The sequence below is a fragment of the Eschrichtius robustus genome, chromosome 2 (genome assembly GCF_028021215.1).
Source record: "Eschrichtius robustus isolate mEscRob2 chromosome 2, mEscRob2.pri, whole genome shotgun sequence".
Lineage (NCBI taxonomy): Eukaryota > Metazoa > Chordata > Mammalia > Artiodactyla > Eschrichtiidae > Eschrichtius > Eschrichtius robustus.
The window spans coordinates 79,862,552-79,885,442 of record NC_090825.1 but is presented as its reverse complement, the minus strand read 5'-3'; the positions used below and the strand labels follow the sequence as shown (position 1 = coordinate 79,885,442).

At 40.1% G+C, this 22,891-nt stretch overlaps 1 protein-coding gene and 1 long non-coding RNA gene across 4 annotated transcripts in view; one reads left to right on the top strand and one right to left on the bottom strand.

The window, feature by feature from the left end:
- Positions 1-766: 766 nt before the first annotated feature.
- LOC137759446 (uncharacterized) lies at positions 767-19,737 on the bottom strand. 2 transcript variants are annotated; one of them, XR_011073100.1, is made up of 5 exons: positions 19,211-19,737; positions 17,507-17,545; positions 15,061-15,148; positions 11,644-11,824; positions 767-3,065 (listed from the first exon to the last, which is right to left on the bottom strand). It is a non-coding gene; the product is annotated as an uncharacterized lncRNA (long non-coding RNA). The 2 variants fall into 2 exon arrangements; XR_011073099.1 differs by lacking the exons at positions 17,507-17,545; positions 19,211-19,737 and having other exon boundaries at positions 15,061-15,696.
- CHD1 (chromodomain helicase DNA binding protein 1) overlaps positions 19,574-22,891 on the top strand; it is an 85,196-nt gene continuing 81,878 nt past the window's right edge. Inside the window, exons 1-2 of one of the 2 annotated variants that reach the window (XM_068535677.1) lie at positions 19,574-19,998; positions 22,075-22,273. In XM_068535677.1, the coding sequence (XP_068391778.1) occupies positions 22,221-22,273 (53 nt within the window). In that variant the 5' untranslated portion in view covers positions 19,574-19,998; positions 22,075-22,220. The remainder of the gene's footprint in view (positions 19,999-22,074; positions 22,274-22,891) is intronic. The other variant, XM_068535678.1, reaches the window with a different exon arrangement.

Here is a 22,891-nt window from a genome sequence, read left to right as displayed (position 1 = left end):
TAAATCTCTATTTATAGATATCCTATTGTTTCTGTTTCTCTGGAGATTCCTGACTAATATGGTCCCTATCATATCTCTATTTGTTTTTCATAAATTTATTTATTTATTTTTGGCTACATTGGGTCTTTGTTGCTGTGCGCGGGCTTTCTCTAGTTGCGGCGAGTGGGGCTACTCTTCGTTGCGGTGCACGGGCTTCTCATTGCGGTGGCTTCACTTGTTGCAGAGCATGGGCTCTAGGCGCACGGGCTTCAGTAGTTGTGGCTCGCGGGCTCTAGAGCTCAGGCTCAGTAGTTGTGGTGCACAGGCTTTGTTGCTCCGCGGCATGTGGGATCTTCCCGGACCAGGGCTCTCAAACCCGTGTCCCCTGCATTGGCAGGCGGATTCTTAACCACTGTGCCAGCAGGGAAGTCCCTATCACATCTCTATTTAATTCACCTGTCTGTCTCCTACAAAAACTGGATGAATCCTGGAGAATGACCATAGACAACAGCAAGCCCAACCAAGTAGCAGCCCTAATTGTAGGTGGCAGCCTTGAATTGTCTCTTTACTCAAGCATATTAACATGGCTTCAGGTATACAGTATGTGAAAAAGCAAACTGAGCACAGAACGTTCTGAATGTTTATGCTATTTTCCTGTTTTTGTTTTTTGTTGTTGTTTGTTTTTACAGTTGTTTCATCCACACCTCACTTATCTGAATATTTTTAGTCAGTTGCCTTTGGTTTTTAAAAAGCATTCCACAAAAATTCATGGAAAGAACCGTTTGCCTTCTTAGTTCATCAGTTTACATAATTTTTTTCAATTCCATAATTACAATAACAAGTAGCAACAATAGGCTTAAGAACAAAAACATAATCTCTTAAAATACACAATTCAACTTATAGGAGCAGAAATGTATGTGGTACTAGAGCAGTTTACCACCTGTAAGCATTTAGAAATTCAGCATTCCAGTGACAGCAGTGTGTTTTACAGATGGAAAGGAGAGGATCTGTTATTCATTCCAAGGAGTTAGAGTAGATTTAAAGATTAAGTGGAGCTCAGTTATGAGTGTGTTTACATTCAGAAAGGACATGATTCTCATCTCTTTCTCCCTCCCCCCATGTGTGTGGGAGGAGCATGGAGAATAGTGGTAGGGGAATGTACTTTTGCTCTTTTTCAATGCTAAAAAGATCTGATCTTATCATTTGCCTGCTTCCAAACCACCATCAGTCCCCAATGCCTTCAAGAAAAATAAACTCCTTAAAAGTAGTGTATCAGGCCCTTCACCGGCTCAGACTCCCTATTATTTCAGTCATATTTCTACCTCATGCCATTTCCCCCCCACCAACCTCCCTGTCATGACAAACCAGAGATCATGCTTTTTCACTTACTCATGATTTTGCTGCTCAGTCTAGAATGACTTTTTTCCTTCTTTTTAGGGTGACTACATAATTTACTGTCCAAACTGGTACACATTTGAGAATGAAAGGGGACATTAATCAGATGGGACAATGAGAAAACAGGTATGAACTGGGGTAGCCCTATGCAGACAGGTCTATGGTTCCCCTACTCATCATGGGCCCACCAATTGCTTCATTAATGTGATCTCAGTGCCTAACACTCAGCTTGTGCTCCAAAAAGCTTAGTTGAAATTGATTATATATTCTATGACCTTCTCCTATTGCTGTTTTTATTTCCCTCTCCAACCTTGTTCACCACTAATACATACAGAAATTTTGTGTGAATGACAAAATGTGCCCTTTCTTCCTGGAAGCAAAATCCAGACTACACAGTGTGTGGACACAGGCTGGATTTCAGCCACTGCTTTCCCCTCATGTGGACACTTCTGTGTGTACTGAAAAAAATTACTCAATGTGTCTCCAACTATTTAGACTGTATAAAAATTAAGTGGTTGTGGAAGATACTGAAACACTCCACTAAAATATATGTCAGATGACATTTGAAATCTGGATGAGAAAAGACACAAAGTGAATTTGTAGTAGTAGGAGGAAAGTATCAAACATTATCTGAAATTTTATGTAGAGTGAACACGAGAGCACTGTGAACATCTACTGGGGAGTAATAAATTTGCTTTACATAGAAAAAGTATTTTACAAGAGGAACATGGGCCATAATATTATGTAGGGAAAGTGTATTATCAATATCACCCTAAGAAAAAGAAAAGCTGATATTCTTACCAATCAGAAACAGGCTATGATAACCATATATATAAAATGTCCATTTCATTTTAAGAAATCCGTCTTAATAAACAAGCATTCAGTACTTTTTCAGTTGTTCAACACTTTCGCAGCATAGTGCATACATTTAAAGATATTGGCCATTAAGCACTTAAACAAAGACATCTTCAAACTTCTTATCCTTTTTACATCTAGAACACCAAATATTTTAATCTTTAAACTGCCTTTATTAAAATAGTAATTAAAGGGAATTCCCTGGTGGTCCAGTGGTTAGGACGCCACGCTTTCACTGCCGAGGGCCTGGGTTCAATCCCTAGTTCCCTGACTAGATCCCACAAGCCACGCGGCAGGACCAAAAAAAAAAGTAATTAAAGAAATAATTTTTTAAATGGACTCAATTTAAAATTCTAAACTTCATTAGGTTCTTTTTGAAAAATCTAAATAATTAAGGTACATGTTTAAGAAATCAAATAGCTTTGTAAGGCGAACAAGGAAAAAGAATAGCCTGGGGCTCATCTCCCTTCCCTCCACCTCTTGGCCCTGTTTCCAAGAAGAAAACACTTCAACTATTTAAAGCTATTTCTTCTGTTAACAAGCTCCACTTTTCTAAATAATGCATACTAACATATATAAATATAATTTACAAATTTTAAATATCTCTTGACTTGTTAGGAGAGAGTTGGATTTTGTCAGTTAGGATGCCTCAATTTCTAGTAATCCCAATCCCACCTGGCTTAAGAAATTAAGAAATGCACTGATTTCCACAATTAGAAGCCCAGAGTTTGCAATGAACCTGAGTCAGCTTCATTCAGTGGCTCTGGCTCCAGTTCTCTGTCATTTCCTCAGTTCTATTCTCCTCCAGGTGACGTCCCATCCTTAGACTGCTTCTCCTGTGGGGGCAAAGACCTATAACAGCTCCTGGTTTCACACTGACACACCCAAAATCCAGAGGAAGAAAGAGGTTCATTCTCTGATCTTTCACATTTGAATAAGAAAATCTTTTTCTGAATTCCTAGACAGCTTTATACTACAAACTGGGTCACAGCTCATTCCTGAATCATCCCCTATGGCCTAAGGAATGTCATGAATTTTTTGGCTTACACCTGCCCACCTATAAATTTATTAGAGTGGCACGGGGTACTGGATTACATGAATCAATTAGGATTAATCAGGCACACTTCTAAAGCTGAAGTACATGGCCACTATGCAGAGGGTAAAGGTGGAAGGGATGTTGAATGGCAATGCTGACTTCCACTGTGGGCATCTAGCACTCACACACCCCTCCCACCCCAACCACACTGAGAATTACATCATCATATTTATCTAAAACAGTAACAGTGTTAACTTTATGATGACCGTGGAAAAGATGGCCATAGGGTACTAGGATTTTATTTCCTTTCTGTAGAACTTTTACACTTTACCTGTAACCTTTTAATTGCTTTTTAAAAAAAAATCCTACAAAATTTACTTTCCACATATCCTTTACTTTTCCAAATGTTTCACTGTAGCAGTCTATCAGGGAGCTTACCTTCTTGGTAAGAAGGGGAGAAAGCAATAGGCAAGTAAGACAAGTAACATGAAGTCATTGTAAATCATGATCATTACTATGAAAAAAACAAAGTAACTAAAAAAGTCACTGAGGAAGCCCCCTTTAGAGTATGTTGTTTAGAAGACCTCTGTAAGGAAGTGACATCTGGCCTGAGACCCAAAGGATAACGAATAGCCTCCATGAGAAGAGCTGAAAGAAGCATTCCACGCCTAGAAACAACCAAAGCGAAAGCCCGTGAATGGAAGACAATTTGGCAGGCATGAGGATAGAAAGGAGGCCAAGTAGCTGCAACATAATGAGTAGGGGGGAGAATGATGGGGGTAAGACTTTGGAGAGCCAGACTGAATTGAGATCATGCAGGCTCTTGGAAGACCATGGAAAGAAGTTTGGCTTTTTCTGAAAGGGTGTTAAAACAGTAGAGTGATATGATTTGTTTCATGTTTTTAAAAGACCCCTCTGGTTTCTATATTGAGAGTGGATGGAAGGTAGGGGGCAGGGTAAGGCAGAAATGGAAGTATGAAAAACAAGCAGGGTACCACCGCCACTCTCTTCCTCATAGCAATTCTACTGGACTGTACTTTTTGTCCTATAAACGCAGTTTTTAAAAAAGAGGGTTTTTTTTTAATGTCTTTACTGGAGTATAATTGCTTTACAATGGTGTGTTAGTTTCTGCTTTATAACAAAGTGAATCAGCTATACATATACATATATCCCCATATCTCCTCCCTCTTGCGTCTCCCTCCCACCCTCCCTATCCCACCCTCTAGGTGGTCACAAAGCACCGAGCTGATCTCCCTGTGCTATGTGGCTGCTTCCCACTAGCTATCTATTTTACGTTTGGTAGTATATATAAGTCCATGCCACTCTCTCACTTCGTCCCAGCTTCCCCTTCCCCTTCCCCATGTCCTCAAGTCCATTCTCTACATCTGTGTCTTTATTCCCGTCCTGCCCCTAGGTTCTTCAGAACTTTTTTTTTTTTTTTAAGATTCCATATATATGTGTTAGCATACGGTATTTGTTTTTCTCTTTCTGACTTACTTCACTCTGTATGACAGTCTCTAGGTCCATCCACCTCACTACAAATAACTCAATTTCGTTTCTTTTTAAGGCTGAGTAACATTCCATTGTATGTATGTGCCACATCTTTATCCATTCATCTGTCGATGGACACTTACGTTGCTTCCATGTCCTGGCTATTGTGAACAGAGCTGCAATGAACATTGTGGTACATGACTCTTTTTGAATTATGGTTTTGAACAGTTTTGAAAATGCCTAATCAACTTTATTTAATAATGTATTGTCACTTTAAATTAAATGTTAATTTTAACTATGAAGACCCATAGGACGTCAAACTTAAACAAGGTACTCACACTTATTTTTCCTTCCGTTCAAATATGTCTATTTGTCTTGGCTAATTATTTCAGATGAATCATGTAGGCTCACTTCCTCTGAAAGTTTTGCTAGTGATACATATCAATTGATAGTTTCATGTAATTTTTACCTACATTTCTCTAATTAAAGTGATATTAACTGAACAGAGGAAAAAATAGGTGATCCATAGTTACAAATAATATTAAGAAACCATAGAACCAAATTGATTTCTATTTTTTTTTAAAAATAAAGCCTTTATGCTTTATTGTAACTGTTATACCAAGTCTCCAAATACTTCAAATTTCAGGTTGAAAAATTAAAATCCATGGATAATTTAAAACATGAAAAGAGAGAAACTTCTAGCTAAATAAGCATTCTTACTTCCTGAAATTTGTCTTAACGCAAAAATTAGTATAAATGCAAACAAACAATTTTTAAAAATTAGAAAAAAAAAAAAAGAAAAAAAAATTAGTATGTGAGTGCTCATGCTACTGAAATCACATTAGATTCCTTGCTGTTCCATAAACATAATAAGCCCACTCTAGCCTATGGCTTTCTCTCACTCTTCTACATGGTGGAATGCCCCTGCCCCTGCCTTTGCCCCTGCCCCTGAAATATATCTGCAAGTCTCTCTTCTTTACTTTATTCAGGTGTTGGCTCACATATCTATTACCTTTTCAGGGAAGCTCTCTGTGATTCTGTTTAAAATACCATCCCCATCTCTCTCTCTATATATATATATGTGTATATATATATGTATATATACACACACACACATATATATGATTTTTTTCTTCATAGCACTTACCACTATTAGGTATAACATATGTTTATTTTCTGGCTCCCCTCACAGGAATATAAGCCCCAAACAATGCAGGGACTATTTTTGGTTGTTGTTGATTGCTGTATCTCGAACACTTAAAACAAAAACACAATACACAGATGTTCAACACATAGTTGTTGAATAATATTGTGTCCTTTTCAAATTAAGACCTATATTCTTAACATTAACTGAGTCTAGGCTGTCTTAAACTCATAATGATTCAACTATATCCTTTTCAAGTGAAGACCTTCTTTGCTCCTGTATTATGAATCTCAGGGTTAGGATCTGGGGCCACTGTTCTCCTTTCTCCAAGAATATATGCTCCCTTGAAGCTAATGTTATCAGCTCTACCACTGATCAGTCCTCTGTAGCTGTCCATTCTAGTTACTCTCTTATTTATTATCAACTTTAGTTCCTGGTTTACTATCATATTTTCCCTTTCCAAGACTATATACAGTCATTCCCAGTGACTTTCAAAAATATATGTAGATGGCCCATCCAACAGCACAGTCTCTTCTTTACTTTTTTAAAAAATTTATTTATTTATTTATTATTTTTGGCTGCACTGGGTCTTCGTTGCTGCGTGCCGGCTTTCTCTAGTTGCGGTGAGCAGGTTTCTCATTGAGGTGGCTTCTCTTGTTGCGGAGCACAGGCTCTAGGCTTCAGTAGTTGTGGCTCTCAGGCTTCAGCAGTTGTGGCACACGGGCTTAGTTGCTCCACGGCATGTGGGATCTTCCCGGACCAGGGCTTGAACCCGTGTCCCCTGCATTGGCAGGTGGATTCTTAACCACTGCACCACGAGGGAAGCCCTTAATTCTTTTGTTTCACTGTTTTTTAGTTTTTGTTTTTTCGGTTTGGCTGTTTATCCCTAGCACTTCTTTTTGGTTCTTTCTTAGGTTTTCCATCTCTCTGCTTACATTACCAATGTGTTCTTCCATGATGTCTACTTTATCCATTAGAGCCTTCAGGATACTAATTGTTTTAAATTCCTAGTCTGATAATTCCAATATTCTTGCCATGTCTGGGTCTGATGCTTTCTCTTTCTCTTCAAATTATGTTTTGTGCCTCTTGGTAATTTTTTTATTGATAGCTAAATACGTTGTATCAGGTAAAAGAAACTGTTTGAAATGTCTTCAGCAATGCGGCAGTGATGTGTGGGGGCAGAGGAAGCATTCTCTAGTCCTATGATTAGGTCTCAGTCTTTTAGTGAGCCTATGCCTGTGTACTTCACAAGTGTTCCTCAGTTTTCTTTCTGCCCTCTTAGGTGGGACAGGATGGCTAGAGTGGGCTGGAGTTGGGTACTTCCCTTCCCCTAGGTCAGTTAGGCTCTGATAATATCCCAGCAGATTGGGCTCTGGCTAACTAGCTTCCCCCGAGAGCAGGCTTTCTTTAGAACAGAGTGCTCTTAGATATTTCAAAATGGGTCCTTTTCCCTTCCTCCTGCTGGAAGCCCAAGAAGATTTTTTGTCAGATATTTACTGTGGGAACCTAGTCGAGCTCCTGGAGGTAAACCTTAACGATTTTGTCTTCCCCACCCGCCCATGACTGAGTCCCCTGAAGTTTTTAACTCTTAGAGTTGTCTGCACTGGGCTTCCAGCAATTCATAATTACAGTTCAGATTTTCTTACCCTGGACTGGTTCCCACAGTGGTTTATGCTCACCTCTGCTTAGGTGAGCTGTGACTCCCAATATTCTCCTGTCTCTCCAATCTTGGGGACAGAGGTTTGTCCTGTGTCCTCCCCCCTCTTACGGATCCAAAAAGAGTTGTCGATTTTTCACTCAGTTAGGATGGAGTGGAAACTTGTAAGCTCCTTACACGCAGAACCAGAAAAAACTTAATTCTCTAACTTCATCACCTCCAAAGACTATTACACAACCTAAACTCATATCTTAGACTAACCCCAGACGACGTAAGCCCTGATAACTGCACTACCTGTGAAATGTCAATTCTGGGCATCTTATTCAGTCCACCATCTCACTTTAGGTTGGCAATAAGTGTTTGGCCTCTTAGAGGTGTCCAGTCCATTGACCCCCACCTCCCACCTTCACCCCACTACTTTTTAATTATCTGTATTTACTCCCACGTTTACCCAGCTTGAATTTCATGGTTCATCATTATATTCATTCCTTTTTAAGCACAATCAACTGCCTTGGCTCCCATCTCTCTCTGTTGAACTTACTTAACAAAATCCCAGATCTGCTTGAACTCAGTTTGGTTCCTTGTGCAGAGAACCAAGCAACTTAATAAAGAAACAATACAATTAGCTGACTGATTTTTTTTTGAAATTCATGACCACAGACTGCAAATGAACACTCAAGACAACCTGGCAGTCCTACTATGCTTCCCTAGGAAGTTCATGTTCACATTCTCTGAGGTAAAAATGTCATATTTCTTTCCTGTTAGGTCAAACTCTTTCACTCCACCCATTTTCAGCTGGTGATCCTACGCCATAATCCACTGTGAATACAGAAACCATCAGAGAGGATTTACTTCATTTTCATTCCAACAAATATTCACACCTCTCTGCATCTGTACTCACCTCCTCAGCCTCTTTTCTGTAAAAAAGTGAAAGAGTGTCATTTTTCCTATCATGGTCAATTCTAACTCTTAACACCCATAGTTTCTGTTCTTCTCAGTATTTTGCTTCTTCAGTTATTCCGTTTGTCTACTGCACTTCATCAAATTTTCACTCTCTGCTTATTATTCATGCATCATACATTAGTTATTATTCTGCCCACATACATTAGTATTTCCTACTTAAAAAAAAATCCTCTGACTGCCTCCATCTATCACTACACCTCTCTGACCTTTTCACAGCAAAGCTTACACATAAACACATTAACACACATATATACAATTTTTATAAGAAAATGATATTGAATATTTATAACAAAAAATTGCATTCTCTCCCCCACCCCTCTCCACTCCCAACTATCTTCAGCATTTCTAGCTCTGATATGTCTCCACATTTCCAAATATGTTTATATTGCTTTTTATCAATTAACATATTTAGATACTAATGAATGGTAAGTGAGGACCTCAACTCAAATGTTACTTTAACATCCCCAATTTATCTTGATTCCATCTTGTCTACATCTCTAAAGCTACTCCTCTAATCCTAACAGGCCATTATACACTAAAGTAGGTCCCTAAGTGGAGAGCTAGAGAGTGGAGAGCCACTCTTGCTACTACTAGCATCCATTTTCTACACAGCAGCTAGAACAATCTTATGGAAGGCAAATCAGATTATGCAATTCTCTGGTGAAAAAACTTCCAATGGCATCCTGCTGTGTTTGGAATTAAACCCCAAATGCTTTCCATAGCCCTCAAGGCTCTAGATCAAAGGAGGTTCCTTGGCCATCTCTTCAATCTCATGTCAACCCAGCTTCCCCCTTGCTATGCTTCAGCTGTATTTGTCGCCTTCAATTCTTCACACGTAACAAACCCTTTCTTACCTTAGGGTCTTTGCACTTGTTCTCCTTCCTACTCTTCTTGTGGTTCTTTGCCACAGTAGGCTCTACTTCACTCTACCAGTTATAGCTCAAAGAGGCCTCCTCTGACCACCCCACTGCTCTTCCCATCTGAGTATGTCTCTCTTTACTCTCTCTGACATTACACTATCTATCTCTCCTTTATAGAGTCCATCCCAGCTTGTAAGCTTATTTCCTCATTCATCTCTCTCTCTTCTCCTCCTTCCCCAAACTAGAATGTCAATTCCAAGTAAGAAAAACCCTTGTCCATCTTTACACTATTTTGAATGTAACTAGCCCTAGGATAGGTATATAAAGCCCATACAAGAAATACTTGGATTAATTCTGCAATCTGTGGACTAAATATAAATTTAACTAGCTTGCTAAAGTATGTATTGTACCCAGCAGGAGTGGGATAGTAAATAATGGCCCTTGAAATCTCATAAGGCATGAGTTAACTGAAAAAATTCCTAGTCAGTTATTAGAAAATCTGTCTATATCCAGTTTGGATTCTCTTGTACAGAGTCCTCCAGGGCCACTCTTGACAAGGGACACTAAGGTTCTTCATTTCGGGAAAGGATACCCACTTCGAGCTGGTGCAGATTCTTTTGTACTGGAAAACAGGAGGTGCTTGAGGGGTTGAGATAGTCTGTGGTCTGAGTCTACTTTGGGGTTTTACGGCATGCAACTGCTCTACTGTGGAGGAGAGCCTGCTAATTTTCTTTTAGGCAGATTCCTTTTCCATTTAGCTAATGCTGAAGACTTTAGTGGGTCTGGTTTCTCCTTGTCAATCTGGACTTGTTTCTTAGCAACAGTTGAGACTCTGTCCATCCCTGTTGTTCTCTGCTTTAGCCTCAAAGCAAACAACAGAAAAAGTAGGCAAGGCAGTTTGCAGTTTGCCATTTAGTAATATTCCCAGACACATACTGCATTGCAATCCTAGTGGCTATTGATAGACAATGTGAAGGATCATCACACTTTTGTGAAGCATGAGAGGGGATGGGAAGTGGAAAATGTTTTGGAAGGAGCTGAGGAATTAGAGTCCTTAATATCATTTGTTCTTCCTTGACAGTCCTATCCTTATCACTAAAATTCCACTTTCTGGTATTCAATGTCAAAACTTTAGTGTGAGAAACAGGAGGCAAAAAAAAAAAAAAAATTATGTTGCCATTCAATGAGCCCTTTGAGTAATCTCTTGATCTAGTTGTATATTCTCAGCCCAAAGGCAAATTGGCTTCCAATAATTGCTAAATCAAATTTGCTAAATTTGGCACAACCCGTTCCAATCTACTTTCACCTAGGAACTCTGTTTAGAATTCCTCTCTTTTCCAACATACTTTTCAAAACTCCACACATAGAAACCAACGCACTCAATATTTTTTATATTTGGCTACCAAGATCTCTAGGCCCTACCTCAGTGACTACATTAGTCTGAGTTCTGAGACAAGATTGGAGAAAGCCTGGGTAAAAGATTCACTATTGCACAACAGAAGCTAACAGGTTCCCATCTTAAGGTAGGAAAGTCTTTATTGCCGGCAGCCCCACCTCGATTCAGTCAGTTTTAGTTTCTCTGAGCTTTGTTATTTGCATTCCAATTCATAGTCAAACTAGAGCAGGACACTTTCAGTTGCAATTGGCTGATCCACTTAGGCAAAGACATGAAATTTTATTATAAGGATAAATTATGATAAATAATTCAAAGATAGGGAGCAGACTACCCTTCTCAAGGGACTGAGCTCAGGAACTGGAAAGCTATCAGGAACCAAGGCAGCTATTATACATGTGTCTGATATGTCAGCACTTCATGAAAACACAGACTGGATTCAAACTGCCCAGGTTTTATTTTAGCTTCCAAAAAAAAAAGAGAGAGAAAGAAAAAAAAATATTTTAGCTTCAGCGCTTCAGCACTTTTTAGTCAAGCTTCTCAGTTTCCTTACCTGTAGAGATAACAGTACCAACCTCATAGAGTTATGACATTTATAACACTGAGTGATACAGTAAGTAATCTGAGATTATTCTTGTTTTTGCAACACAACTCTGACTCTCCATGTGCTGCTTCCAAACAAAGTACCCTGGCCTAACTTTATGTTTCTCAGGAAAAGATCAGCTGTCTGATGAACTTTCCAATTTTAAATTCTCAGAACAATCTGATTGGTCCAGATAGGGTTCTGTTGTTCATCCTGGCTAAAGCTAGAATAGTGTTCCTATGAAACCTTTCGCAAACCTAAATGAGGTAAAACAAAGAAGCAATTACCTTAGGACACATCTTGCTAATGGATGCACAAAATAAATGGAGATAAAGCACTGATGCTCACAGACACAGTTCAAAGCATGATGGCTTGATGCTGAGAGGCTGAGTGTAGTTCCCAGGGAAGGAGCTTGGAAGTGCCACTCTTGCTGCTCAGGGCGCATGCCACCTCTGTTACAACGGCTCACTGCAAAACAAATGCTGAATGCTATTTTCGCTTTTCGTCTTATTTTGTAAAAGCAAAAATCCTCTTCGGATTTCTTTTGTTTAGCGAAAACAGGTACTAAGGTATGTTTTTCATAAAAGTGAAGTGGCATAAAGTGAACTTTTGAAAAGGGGATACCTATACATATATAGCTGCTGAGGCCCACCCTAAATGTCTCTGGATATTTCTCAGTGGTGGGGGATCATGAATCAAGGCTGAATTTTTTTTTTAAGAATTTTTTTATACTCCTCCCAACTCACTGATCTTCTATTCTTCCATAATCACAAACATAAGGTCCCAATTTAAGGACTTGCCCAAAGTCATATGGTAATAATGGATGAAGGTGTGGTTCAAAACTAGGTCTGACTCCAAATCCAAAATTTACTTTCACTATACAATGCACTAGAGTTGTTTTTATCTGTTGAGAACATGTTAGGTAGCCAACCCTTTATTTAACCAAGTACTTAAGATACAAGATTTCAAGTAGTTCAAAATTAGGTTTCCTGATTTTTTTTCATAACTTTTAATTTTTAAAAATTGGGGTACGGCATGTGTAAAGTTCACAAAATTTAAATGTTCAGATTGATGAACTTTTTCATATGTATGCATTCATATAACAACCAATGAGATCAAGATCCAAAACATTTTCCATCATTTCATAAGGCTCCCTTGTGCCCCTTCTAAGTCAATACCCATGCCCAGAGAGGTAACTACTATCTTGACTTCTATCATCATGAATTAGTTTTTTTCTTGAATTTCATATAAATGGAATAATATTGGGCTGTCCAAAAAGTTTGTTCGAGTTTTTCCATTACATCTTATGGAAAAACCCAAACAAACAATTTGGTCTACCCAATACAATATGAATTGGTTTTTGTCTATTTCACTCAACAAATACCTATGAGATCCATCCATATTATTGTGTGTAGCAGTTTATTCATTTTTATTGCTGGGTAATATTCCATTGTAAGAATATATTTTACTTTGTTCCTATTTGAGGCCATAATGAATCAAACTACTATGGATATTTGTATACAAGACTTTTAGAAGACACCTGCACTCATTTTCTTGGATATACACTCACAAGAGAAACTGAATTACAGGCCTAAATTCAGCTGTAATGGATACTGTCTATCAGTTTCCCAAAGTGACTGCAATCAATGTATACCCCCGCCAGCAATAAGAGTTTCAGTTGCACTATATATATATATTTTTTGCACTATATTTTTTAAACTAGGAAAATAATGTAATCAGTCTATTGTGCTAGTCACACTTCGTAGTTCTACAAATTTATTTTAAGGCTCTTTTGTTGCTGGTTATAAGCAAGGCTAAGTTGTTAGGTGGGGCTACGTTGTTAGGTAGATCCTCATTCATTAGCACTCTTACTAAACTGTAAGCCCCACCCGTTAAGACTTTACTAAAAAATACTATTTAGCTTGCCATCCTATTTTATAGCAGGGTTTCTCAACAATGACATTATTGTCATTTTGGGCCAGATAATTCTTTGATGTGGGGGGTTGTCCAGTGCATTGTAGTATCTTCAGCAGTATCCCTGGCCTTTACCCACTGTATGTCAGCAGCTCCAACCCCCTTTCCCATTCATTGTGACTACCAAAAATGTTTCCATATTTTGTCAAATGTCCCGAGAGGCAAAAACTCCCCGTTAATAACCACCATTTTCAAAATAAGTGACCTGGCCTCTCTCTACTTCATCTAAACTAAATGTTGAGTCAATGCAGTGTTAACATGATGATGTCCATAGTTTTTAAACGTCAGTGGCACATTAGAATCATCATTTAAAAAGCTTTTAAAGAATGCATATGCCCAGGCCCCTTCTCAGAACAATGGAATGGAATCCCTTGAAGTAGGGCTTCAGCATTTTTATCGTGAAGTTCCTCAGGTATTTCTAAATTTTGGCACAGTTCAGAACTACTTTCTTAACAGATTACTTTTCCCATGAATATATGCTTTAAAATAGATTTATACCAACAACTTTTCAAACATTAGTAGAGCATGAGGCACGTATTTGGGGAGTAGAAGGCTCACAGAAACCCTCAAATCACAGCAATTAAGTGGCCACCTATAGCCCATAACTATAAACAGTGGTTATCTAGTGTTCCGTTCCTGATTGAAAAAAAAAATTCTATTTTTTCCCCAAATCACTTTGAAATGTTCATGTATTTTCTTTTTGAATGATTATTATGTGGTAATCCTTCCAGCTAATTCTTGTAGCTAACTCATATATTCACTCTCTCTCTCATAATGACATTTTCCATTGTCTTTCAAACACTCTAAATCTTTCACCTAAACAAAAATCCACAAAAGCCAGCAAAAAAAAAAAAAAAAAAAAAATTCATATTCCCTCCCAAGTCAAAGTCAAATCACCTAAACGAGAAATTTAGACTCAGATTCCACTTTTTCATTTATCACGTTCTACTCCAGTCTGGCTTCTAGCCCTATTATTCCAACAAAATAGTTCTTGCTAAGGTAACTGATGACTGTCATGTTATTAAATCCAGTGGCTATTATTCAGGCCTTATTTCACCATAGAACTGGACACTATTCACCACTCCTTCCTTGAAGCACTCAGACCTTTGTCCTCTATTGCACAACACCCTTCTGACATCGCAACTCCTTATCCAGCTAATCTTCCTCTACCTAGCCAAAAATTAATTGAAGTTCTTCACTGTACACTCCTAGGCTGTCTTCCAAGCCTATTTCACATATACTAAAGATTTTAATTTTCCCCTACACACTTAACAGTTTTTATTTTTAGTCTAGATCTCCCTTCTCAGGTCCAGACTTCTATTCAAAAGCTTCTTGGATGACTCAATGACATGAGAAACTCTAAATTCTAAACTAAATCTATCATATTCACACCTACCCATTTCCAAACATATTACCATTCAGTTCCATTCCATTGTATGTACAGCTTCCCTCCTTCTCCTAACCTTGAATCCAGCTGCATCAACAGATCCCATGGACATTTCCTTCCAAATCTACTCTCTCTACTTCCATACTACTACCCTGGTTCATTAAAGTTATTTCTAATCTTTTGGCCTCCTAATTCAAGAATTTTGTGTCGACTTTGACCCACTTTTAATCCATTTTTGGAATTTACAGTTAAAATTTTCAGTTTGTAAATCTCATCATTACCACCCATTTTAAAATCTGTCAAAGGTTTCCCTTTATTCCAGGCAAAGAACCTACTTCTTTACCTGGCATTTGGGCCCTGAATGGTCTGGCCACCATGCAGCTTCATCTTCCTCAGTTGTTGCTCCAGCAGTACTGTTCTTCTTTTAGTCCCTTATAGAGCGACAATGTAATTTATCATCCAAACCAGAACACTTCTGAAAGTAAAAAAAGGCCTATCCTTGGCAAACTGGGATGTAAGTTGATATCATCTCTCTGGCCCCTGAATTTTTGCCATGTTGTTACCGTTTACCTGTTACGAAGCTCTTCACTTCCCTTTTATCTAATCCACGTTAAATTCTTAGTTTTCATGGTTTGCAAGGCAGAAATAGAGACACAGATGTAGAGAACAAACGTATGGACACCAAGGGGGGAAAGAGGGGGTGGGGGGTGCGGTGGGATGAATTGGGAGATTGGGATTGACATGTATACACTGATGTGTATAAAATAGATAATAAGAACCTGCTGTATAAAAAAATAAAATTCAAAAAAAAAATTCTCAGTTCTCAGATGTCACTTCCTTTAGGGAGACTTTTGGGACTAGGGTTCTGAACTATGAATTCTCACAGCACTATATGTTTCTTCATACCATTTTTCTCAGTTATCATTTCCAAGTGTGACTGTTTCTTGCACTAGACTTTAACTCTTGAAAGAGTCTGTGTTTGCTCTATTATAACCCTCCCTCCCCCACCCCTGTAGAATGCCTGGTATGCAATGTATTGAATAAATGTGGATATAATGCAATGGGAAACAGAGTCTGCTCAAGGAGCTCACAATGTAATATGGAAACAAATGCTTTATTACAATATAACGATATGCTGCATTTGCAGAATACAAAATTTCCTAAAAGGGAAATGAGAGAGCTGCATGACATGTCTCATAGGGTTTTGGCACAATTTGTCAGTGTATTCAACAGCTATTGATTTACTTACACCTAAAATAAAATGATTCATAAGACAGATGGACTATATCCATTTACAGTGATATTGATACATTCCCAGTGACCTGGAGAAATGTATGGCTGGAGTGTCAAATGTCTGCTAGGAATGATGGGATGCAATGTTGAAATCAGATTGTGAACAAAGTAATTAAAATATTATGTATGCAAATATATGTGGTATACTTAAACATATGTATTTGAAGCAGGGGAGTGATATCACTAGATTTCAAATCTGAAGGAAGCCTGTAGGGTGGCCTGGAGGGAAAGGTGTAGGGAATAGAACCTAAGTAAACAAAGTAGTGGGGATTAAGGAGAAAGGCTGAAGACAACATATATGAGGTAAAATGGACAGTAAATAAAGGATCTGGGGGAGAGGAAGGAATGATACAGCATCAAGGCACCAATCTGATATTTTGAGATTAACTACTTAAACAACATTTTTCCCCATCTGCACACTTAATTTTTAAGTAGAATCTTTGTATCCACTTCAATACCTATTAGATTTTATACACAGTTGCTTCTTAGTATCATCTCTAAGAGCTTTACATTTGAAATTTTACTTACTATGATTTAAGAATTTATCAGTAAAAATCTCCAAATACAATGGCCATAAACAAGGTGGATGAGCTGTTGGTGGTTATCAGAACAATCTAGTTTTTCCAAACACTACTTAGAACCTAGAAATTGTGCATTTCAGAAAGGGAGTGTCCAGCATGTGTAATTAGGAAAAACTTTCCAAGGTGACTGACTCCTGTCCCTGCCCAACACTGGGAACCACAGCTACTCTCCTATAATTTTTAAGATCAAGAAAATAGAAAATGTACAGTAAATTTTCACTATAAGGTGACTTGGGATTTCATGGGTTCTGTTTACAGCAGACTTTGTAAATTTAAGTATCATATTTGGAGGACTCTTTCTCTGTTTGGCAAAAACCCGGGAAATGATGTCATAGATTGAGATTCTAGAGTATTTTAATACTGTCCTGATTGTTTTAGCAGCTTTTTGTATACAAATCCTCTAGGCAACAAGAACATAATTATGGAATTAAAATCCTATCTTGGCATCCAAAATGTTAACAGAAAAGCAAGAGTTGTTACTGCCTTTATGCTGCACATCTCACAATTCTGGGTAAGTGGTTTTCAATCTATTCCCACCTAAGGATACCCATTGGTAACTAGTCCTAGTAGAGCATGTCAGAATTAAGAACCTATAAAGTGCTGTCCCAGATTTTGTAAAAGTAATATTCTTTCCAAAGAACATGAAATTTCCCAAATGGAAAATCAGATAGTAATAAAGACCTCCTGGTTGATGTTAATTTTCAGGGATTTTTGCTATTCATGTGTTCAGATTATTTACTGTTTGTCTATTGTTTTCAGTAGACTTTTCAAAAAGGAGACATACAGTTTGTTTAAACAAAGTGAAACTGAGAATTTAACTATGCAGATAAAATATGGTCAAAAAATGTTTTTGTCTTATTTATCAACTGACTTTTAAAAAACTGAACTGGTAAGATTTTTCAATTTTCCACTTACCTTGTATTTCTCCACAGTCTCAAAAGTCATTCTAAAATTCTGTGAAGTCATAAAGTATATTATAATTTTACCAGAAATATAAGTCTCCAAGGTTCAATATATTATTACAAATTTGGCAAGGTTTTTTCCTTTTTTGTCTGCAAAAAAAGTGTCTCAAAATTATACGTAGCATATCACATCCAAACAGCAATTCAGTTTAAAAAGGTGCTTTCAAAAAACATATAAAACAGATTAAGTCAATACAGTAATCATTTTTTGGTGAGGTAACAAAATGCAATATGGTTATAATTGAAGACTTTATTATCTTAATCACACTTATGATTACAAAATTCTTTACCTGCCATGTTTTCCTCGGGTTTTTATTTTTTACTTACCACTCTAGTAATCCAAGAAATAAATTAGTCCGAGGAACAGGAAGTTCCTATTATCAAGGCACCTTATCATAATTTTAAAGCACAGTATTAAAAATTAGCACTTAGTTTCTAAGGACTTCAGAGATGGATATTTGTATGATCTTTTTATTCCTCACAACCCAGAATTATAGCTATTTAATAACTAGGATAAAAAAAGAGGCTGAGCATAGATCATTTTGCAAACTATGGTGGTGTTTCATTTTGTTTCACTATTCATTGACCACAGACATACACATTTTTTTCGAGAGACTGTGTCTACCTGTGTGCCTTCCCCTACTCCCCAAGGATGAGTATACCTTTCCATATAATAAATACGTATTTGGTGTTATGTTTGGAGATCTTTTTGAGGGCTCGGAACAAACTGTTTAAACAGACAGTAGACTAAAACTTGAATATTTCCCACATGTGAAAATAATTATTTGGGGAATGAAGCTACCGCATTCAAACTCATTTGACTTGGAAGGCAGTCCTTTACATCAGATCAAATAACTGAAGAATGGGATTAGAAAGTTTCAGAAATTATCATTAACTTGGGCTGACTCAACACTGATCTGTGGACGAGAAAAATAATGAACTGTAAAATAATTCTGACTTAAAAAAATGGTTTAAAGGAGAGAAGCGGAACACTCCCGTGCTTGAAAAGATAGTGTTTCTTTGGACAGATCTAAAAGGTTGTAACTGAGGCCCGCAGTTACAGTTATGAAACAAACCGTCAACTAAATTACAGTACGTTAACCTGCGACAGTTACTAACGTCTCTCGCATTGCATTTTTTGTACTGATTCGGCACCGCACCCTCCCCCAGCCCTCCGGGGAGCGACCTGGAAACGTTCTACACGTTTTTTTCCTGAACCGGGCACGGGCTACCCACAAATGAATCAAGAAAGGTCATAGGGTGTCAACAACTCGGTCTCTGTTTTCTCTCCGCCTCCTCAGGTGCCCGGCTCGCACCTCCCTTAGGGAGCCTTTGTCTCAGGTCGCCTAAGCGTAGGAGGCGGCGGGAGGTGACCACAGTGGTCCAACAGTTGGGTTCCCAGGCTGCATGGTGTGACGCAGCATCCCCCTCCCCGCCTTTCCAGACAGGCGCTCAGACCCGGCGCGGGGCTGAGGCCTGGGCTACCGACCCCACGTTCGACCCCGCCCCCTCGGCTTATACAACACAGCCCTTCCGCAGCTCCCCAAGCCCCATCAGTCTTCAATATCTCCCCACCCCCCTGTTTCCCTAGTTCCTTCTCGGGCTCTCGGTCGTGACGTCCTTACGCAACCGTGCCAAGTGACAGTAGCGTCCATACCCGCAAGGAACGAGCCTGCAGCTCCCACTTCCCGGAATTCAACTCCAGGCCGCTAAGGGAGGGAGCCCGAGCAAGGCTCAACAGCCCACCGCGGTAGCCAGAGTCCGGCAGCCTCTGCGCGGCCGGCGTGCGCGTTCCCAACAGTGCGCGTGCGCGCACTCGCTCTCCGCCCCGCCACAGCACCAATCGTTTTCTTCCTACGCCCCACGACTCCACAACGTAGCCCCTCCCACTGTCCGCGCGCCAGTTGGTGGAGTTCGGCGTGCGCGCGCCCGCTTGCCCGCCTCGCGCCCAGTGAGGAAGGGGAGTGAGCCGAGAAGCTTACGTCGCGCGGGAGGCGGAGGCGACGGCTAGCTCGGTGGCGGCGGCGGCGGCGGCGGCGGCGGCGGCGGCGGCGGAGGCGCCTACGACGGAGACGGTTGCGCTCGCTCTCTCGGCGTCATGGCGGCTGCCAGGAGCCGATAAGCGGCGGGAGCGGGAGCGCGCGCGCGGCCGCGGTGAAGACGACGACTCGTTACTTCTTGCTTTTGCTGACCTCGCCGTTGGTGTTTTAATAATGAATTGATTGTTGGATCCGCTCCGCAGGGTATCGCGCGTTAGAGCCGCGGGCCGGGGCTTCCTCTTCTTCTCCGCGTCCTTCCCCTTCCCCCTCGCCCTCACGGACTTCTGCTTATCCCGAAACGCCCGGAGCCCGAGGACTCTCGGCGGCGGAGACCGCGGGCCCGGACACACGGGAGGCCGCCGATCGAGTTGGCTTTCTCCGCCCCGCGAAGCCTGCACGCCCGCCGGTAAGAAAGGGGTCGGCGGGCGGGTCAGGATGTGGCGGGGAGGACGGGAGCTGGCCAGGCGGAGGGCGGGGGCGGCGCGGTGCCCGGGCTGCGGCCCAGCCGCCGGGCGCCGGGCATAGGCCGGGGCGGTCTTAGAGGGCCGGTGGCGGCGGATGGGCTCGCCGCTCAGGGGGCGTGTGAGTGGCGAGCGCAGGCCGGCGCTGCGGAGCGCATCCTCTCTCCGGACGGGCGTGCAGCTGGCGGTCGAGCCCGGGCTTCCTCGGTCTGGGGCCGCCCGGGCCGCGAAGGGAAAGCTGCGAGACGCGAGTGGTGCGCTTGGCCGGTGCGTGGGTCCCGCCGCCACCCGGGCTCCCAGCACGTGGGGAGCGGCGGGGAGGGGGAGGGGGCAGCAGCCCGGGCGAGCCCGGGAGGGCGCGGGGTGGGTCTGTAGGAAGTTTGAGGCGGGAAGGGAGACTCCGGGACCGGGATGGAGGCCCTGGGAGGGATGGGGGTGGGGGGGTGCGTCCGGGTGGCAGGCTGATTGGAGCGAAGCTGCGACGGACGGGGGAGGAAGGTTTCCAACCTCCTTTCGAGAACCGCTTGAAAACTTAGCAGGAGGAAAGCAACATAAAAGACGGGGCAAAGAAAAGGCGAATTGAAGAGGTTTAACGATTTAGGGAAGAATCATTGTTAAGACGTGTGAAAGGCAGGAGAGAACTGCGGGTGCTTGGAGCTTCAGAACTTACGGTTGTAAGAAGGGTCTCAGAAAGAGGACTTAACTCTGAGAAGGAAAATGAGGAGGAGAAAGGAAGTTACAAAGTACAGAGAAAGCCATTTTGAGGGGCGAAAGGGAGGTGAAAAGGAAAGAACGAAAAGAGGAGTGAACTTTCTCAATGAAGAGAGACTTTCGGGAAAGAGAGGCAGTTTGTTAGAGTACCTAGATTTTTAAGATCTAATTGTTTAATAGTTAATCTCTTTGGCTAGTTGGAATTAATATTTAACATTAGGAATAAATGTTGCGTGAAATAATTTTTAGATAACAGTTCTTGCTAAGTCTACTGGACGGTAGTTTCTGGAGAATTAAAATCCCGATCTAGATGCAGAGTTTGCTATGATTAAGTTGGCAGCAGCCTATTTCCCCCCGCCTCTTTTTTCTCTTTTTTTGTGGAATGGAAATAATCGTAGGAGTAAATTCTCTTTGCTGAGGTCGGAGGACAGCTCTGCTCTCAGTCGTCTGTATCGGTACTTTCTGGCTGGGGAAGGATCTGACGTCTCCTTCCCCCGCTTCTTCCTCTCCCTCCCCTGCCAGAGATCTCCTTTGTTTATTAGTGGGTGGCTTGTAGGTGACTCTCCAGTGTTGTGCTGATATGTTGAAAGGTGGAAATGTTGTGTCTTGGTCCATGATTTCTGCCCCAAACCCCTTACTTAAAAAATCATAGTGTATATATTCTGTTACCTTTTTCCCCCAGAGGAATCTCTGCTTGTCCAAACTGGATATATACTGTATTATTTAAACTTAAAACTGCACTATCGGTTTACCTGTGAAAGGACACATTTATTTTGACCTGTACATTTTTTTGGCTAAGATTATATGATACACTTTTACTCTCCTGTTCTCATGTGAGCATTTTCAACACTTCCCCTCGCTCTGGCATACGAAGTCCTTCGTGATAGGAATTAGTGCTTGATTAAGGTAACCTTTTCCCCCCTTATTTCATTTGTTTGGCCAAGTATGTAATAAGACTCTATTTTCTATTCTTGGAACGTAGGTATATGTTACATACTACCATTTTGCTTTAGTTTTTTGTCTATAATGTGTGATATATACACACAGTTGCAATTAGTCTAAAAGTTCTATCACTCCACAAATATTTTAATTTTTTCTGTCAAAAATAAGCAGTGGTGTGTTAAACTCTAGTAAGTAGTCAAGAATGTAGTTAATAGAAGCCTAGGTATTTTGAGAAAAAGACCCCTACCGCTTCCTTACCACCTCTAATCTAATTGGCGTAGATAGATTTGTGTAAGTTCCAAATAGACTTATTTATCTTTTTGTCTACAGGAAATTTTCTCACTTTCTTAATTTTTTTTTTTTTTTAGGTGAGTCAAAAGGGTCCCAGGAAACCTGTGAATGTTGAAGAAAATTCATCTGTGAATTTTTGATATTCAAAGAGGAGTCAGTATTTATATTCATCTTTTAAACTGGGAAGATTTATATTTTATTTTAAAACTTCTTGATATTTACAATGAATGGACACAGTGATGAAGAAAGTGTTAGAAACAGTAGTGGAGAGTCAAGGTAAGTACTTTATTATCAAGTTTTTATTATGAAAACAATTTAAAACTTATGTGACTCTTTTTAGTTTTTCTAATAGGTGGCAGAGTTTTCAGATTCAGATTCACTGTTAGCTCTCCAAACATTAAAAAGTTTCTAATAAATAAAGCTTTGTTGAAAATACAGAGTTTAATTATTTTTTTCCATTGAGATGCACAGAGAGAAATTTAAATATAGAAAGTTTGGGATTAAATCTCTTTGGAGATTTATATTGTTTGGGTTAATAATTGAAACTAGAGCAAGTAAAGGAAGACATTTAAATTGATTTGACTGTTACTGCACTCTTCAAATAAAGACAATAAGAATTTCTTTACTCATTTTTTTCTGGCATTTTGCCTTCTATACCTGTGCTGTCCAATGTAGTAGTCAGTAGCCACATGTGGCTATTTAAATTTAAATTAGTTTAAATTACAAAATATTCAAAATTCAGTACTCAGTCACATTAGACACATTTCAAGTGCCGAATAGTCACATGTGGCTAGTGTCTACCGTGATGAATAGAGAAAAATAGAAAACATTTCTATCATGGCAAAGGTTCTTTTGGACACTGCTGATCTGGACATTTGTTAGAGTATTGCTGCA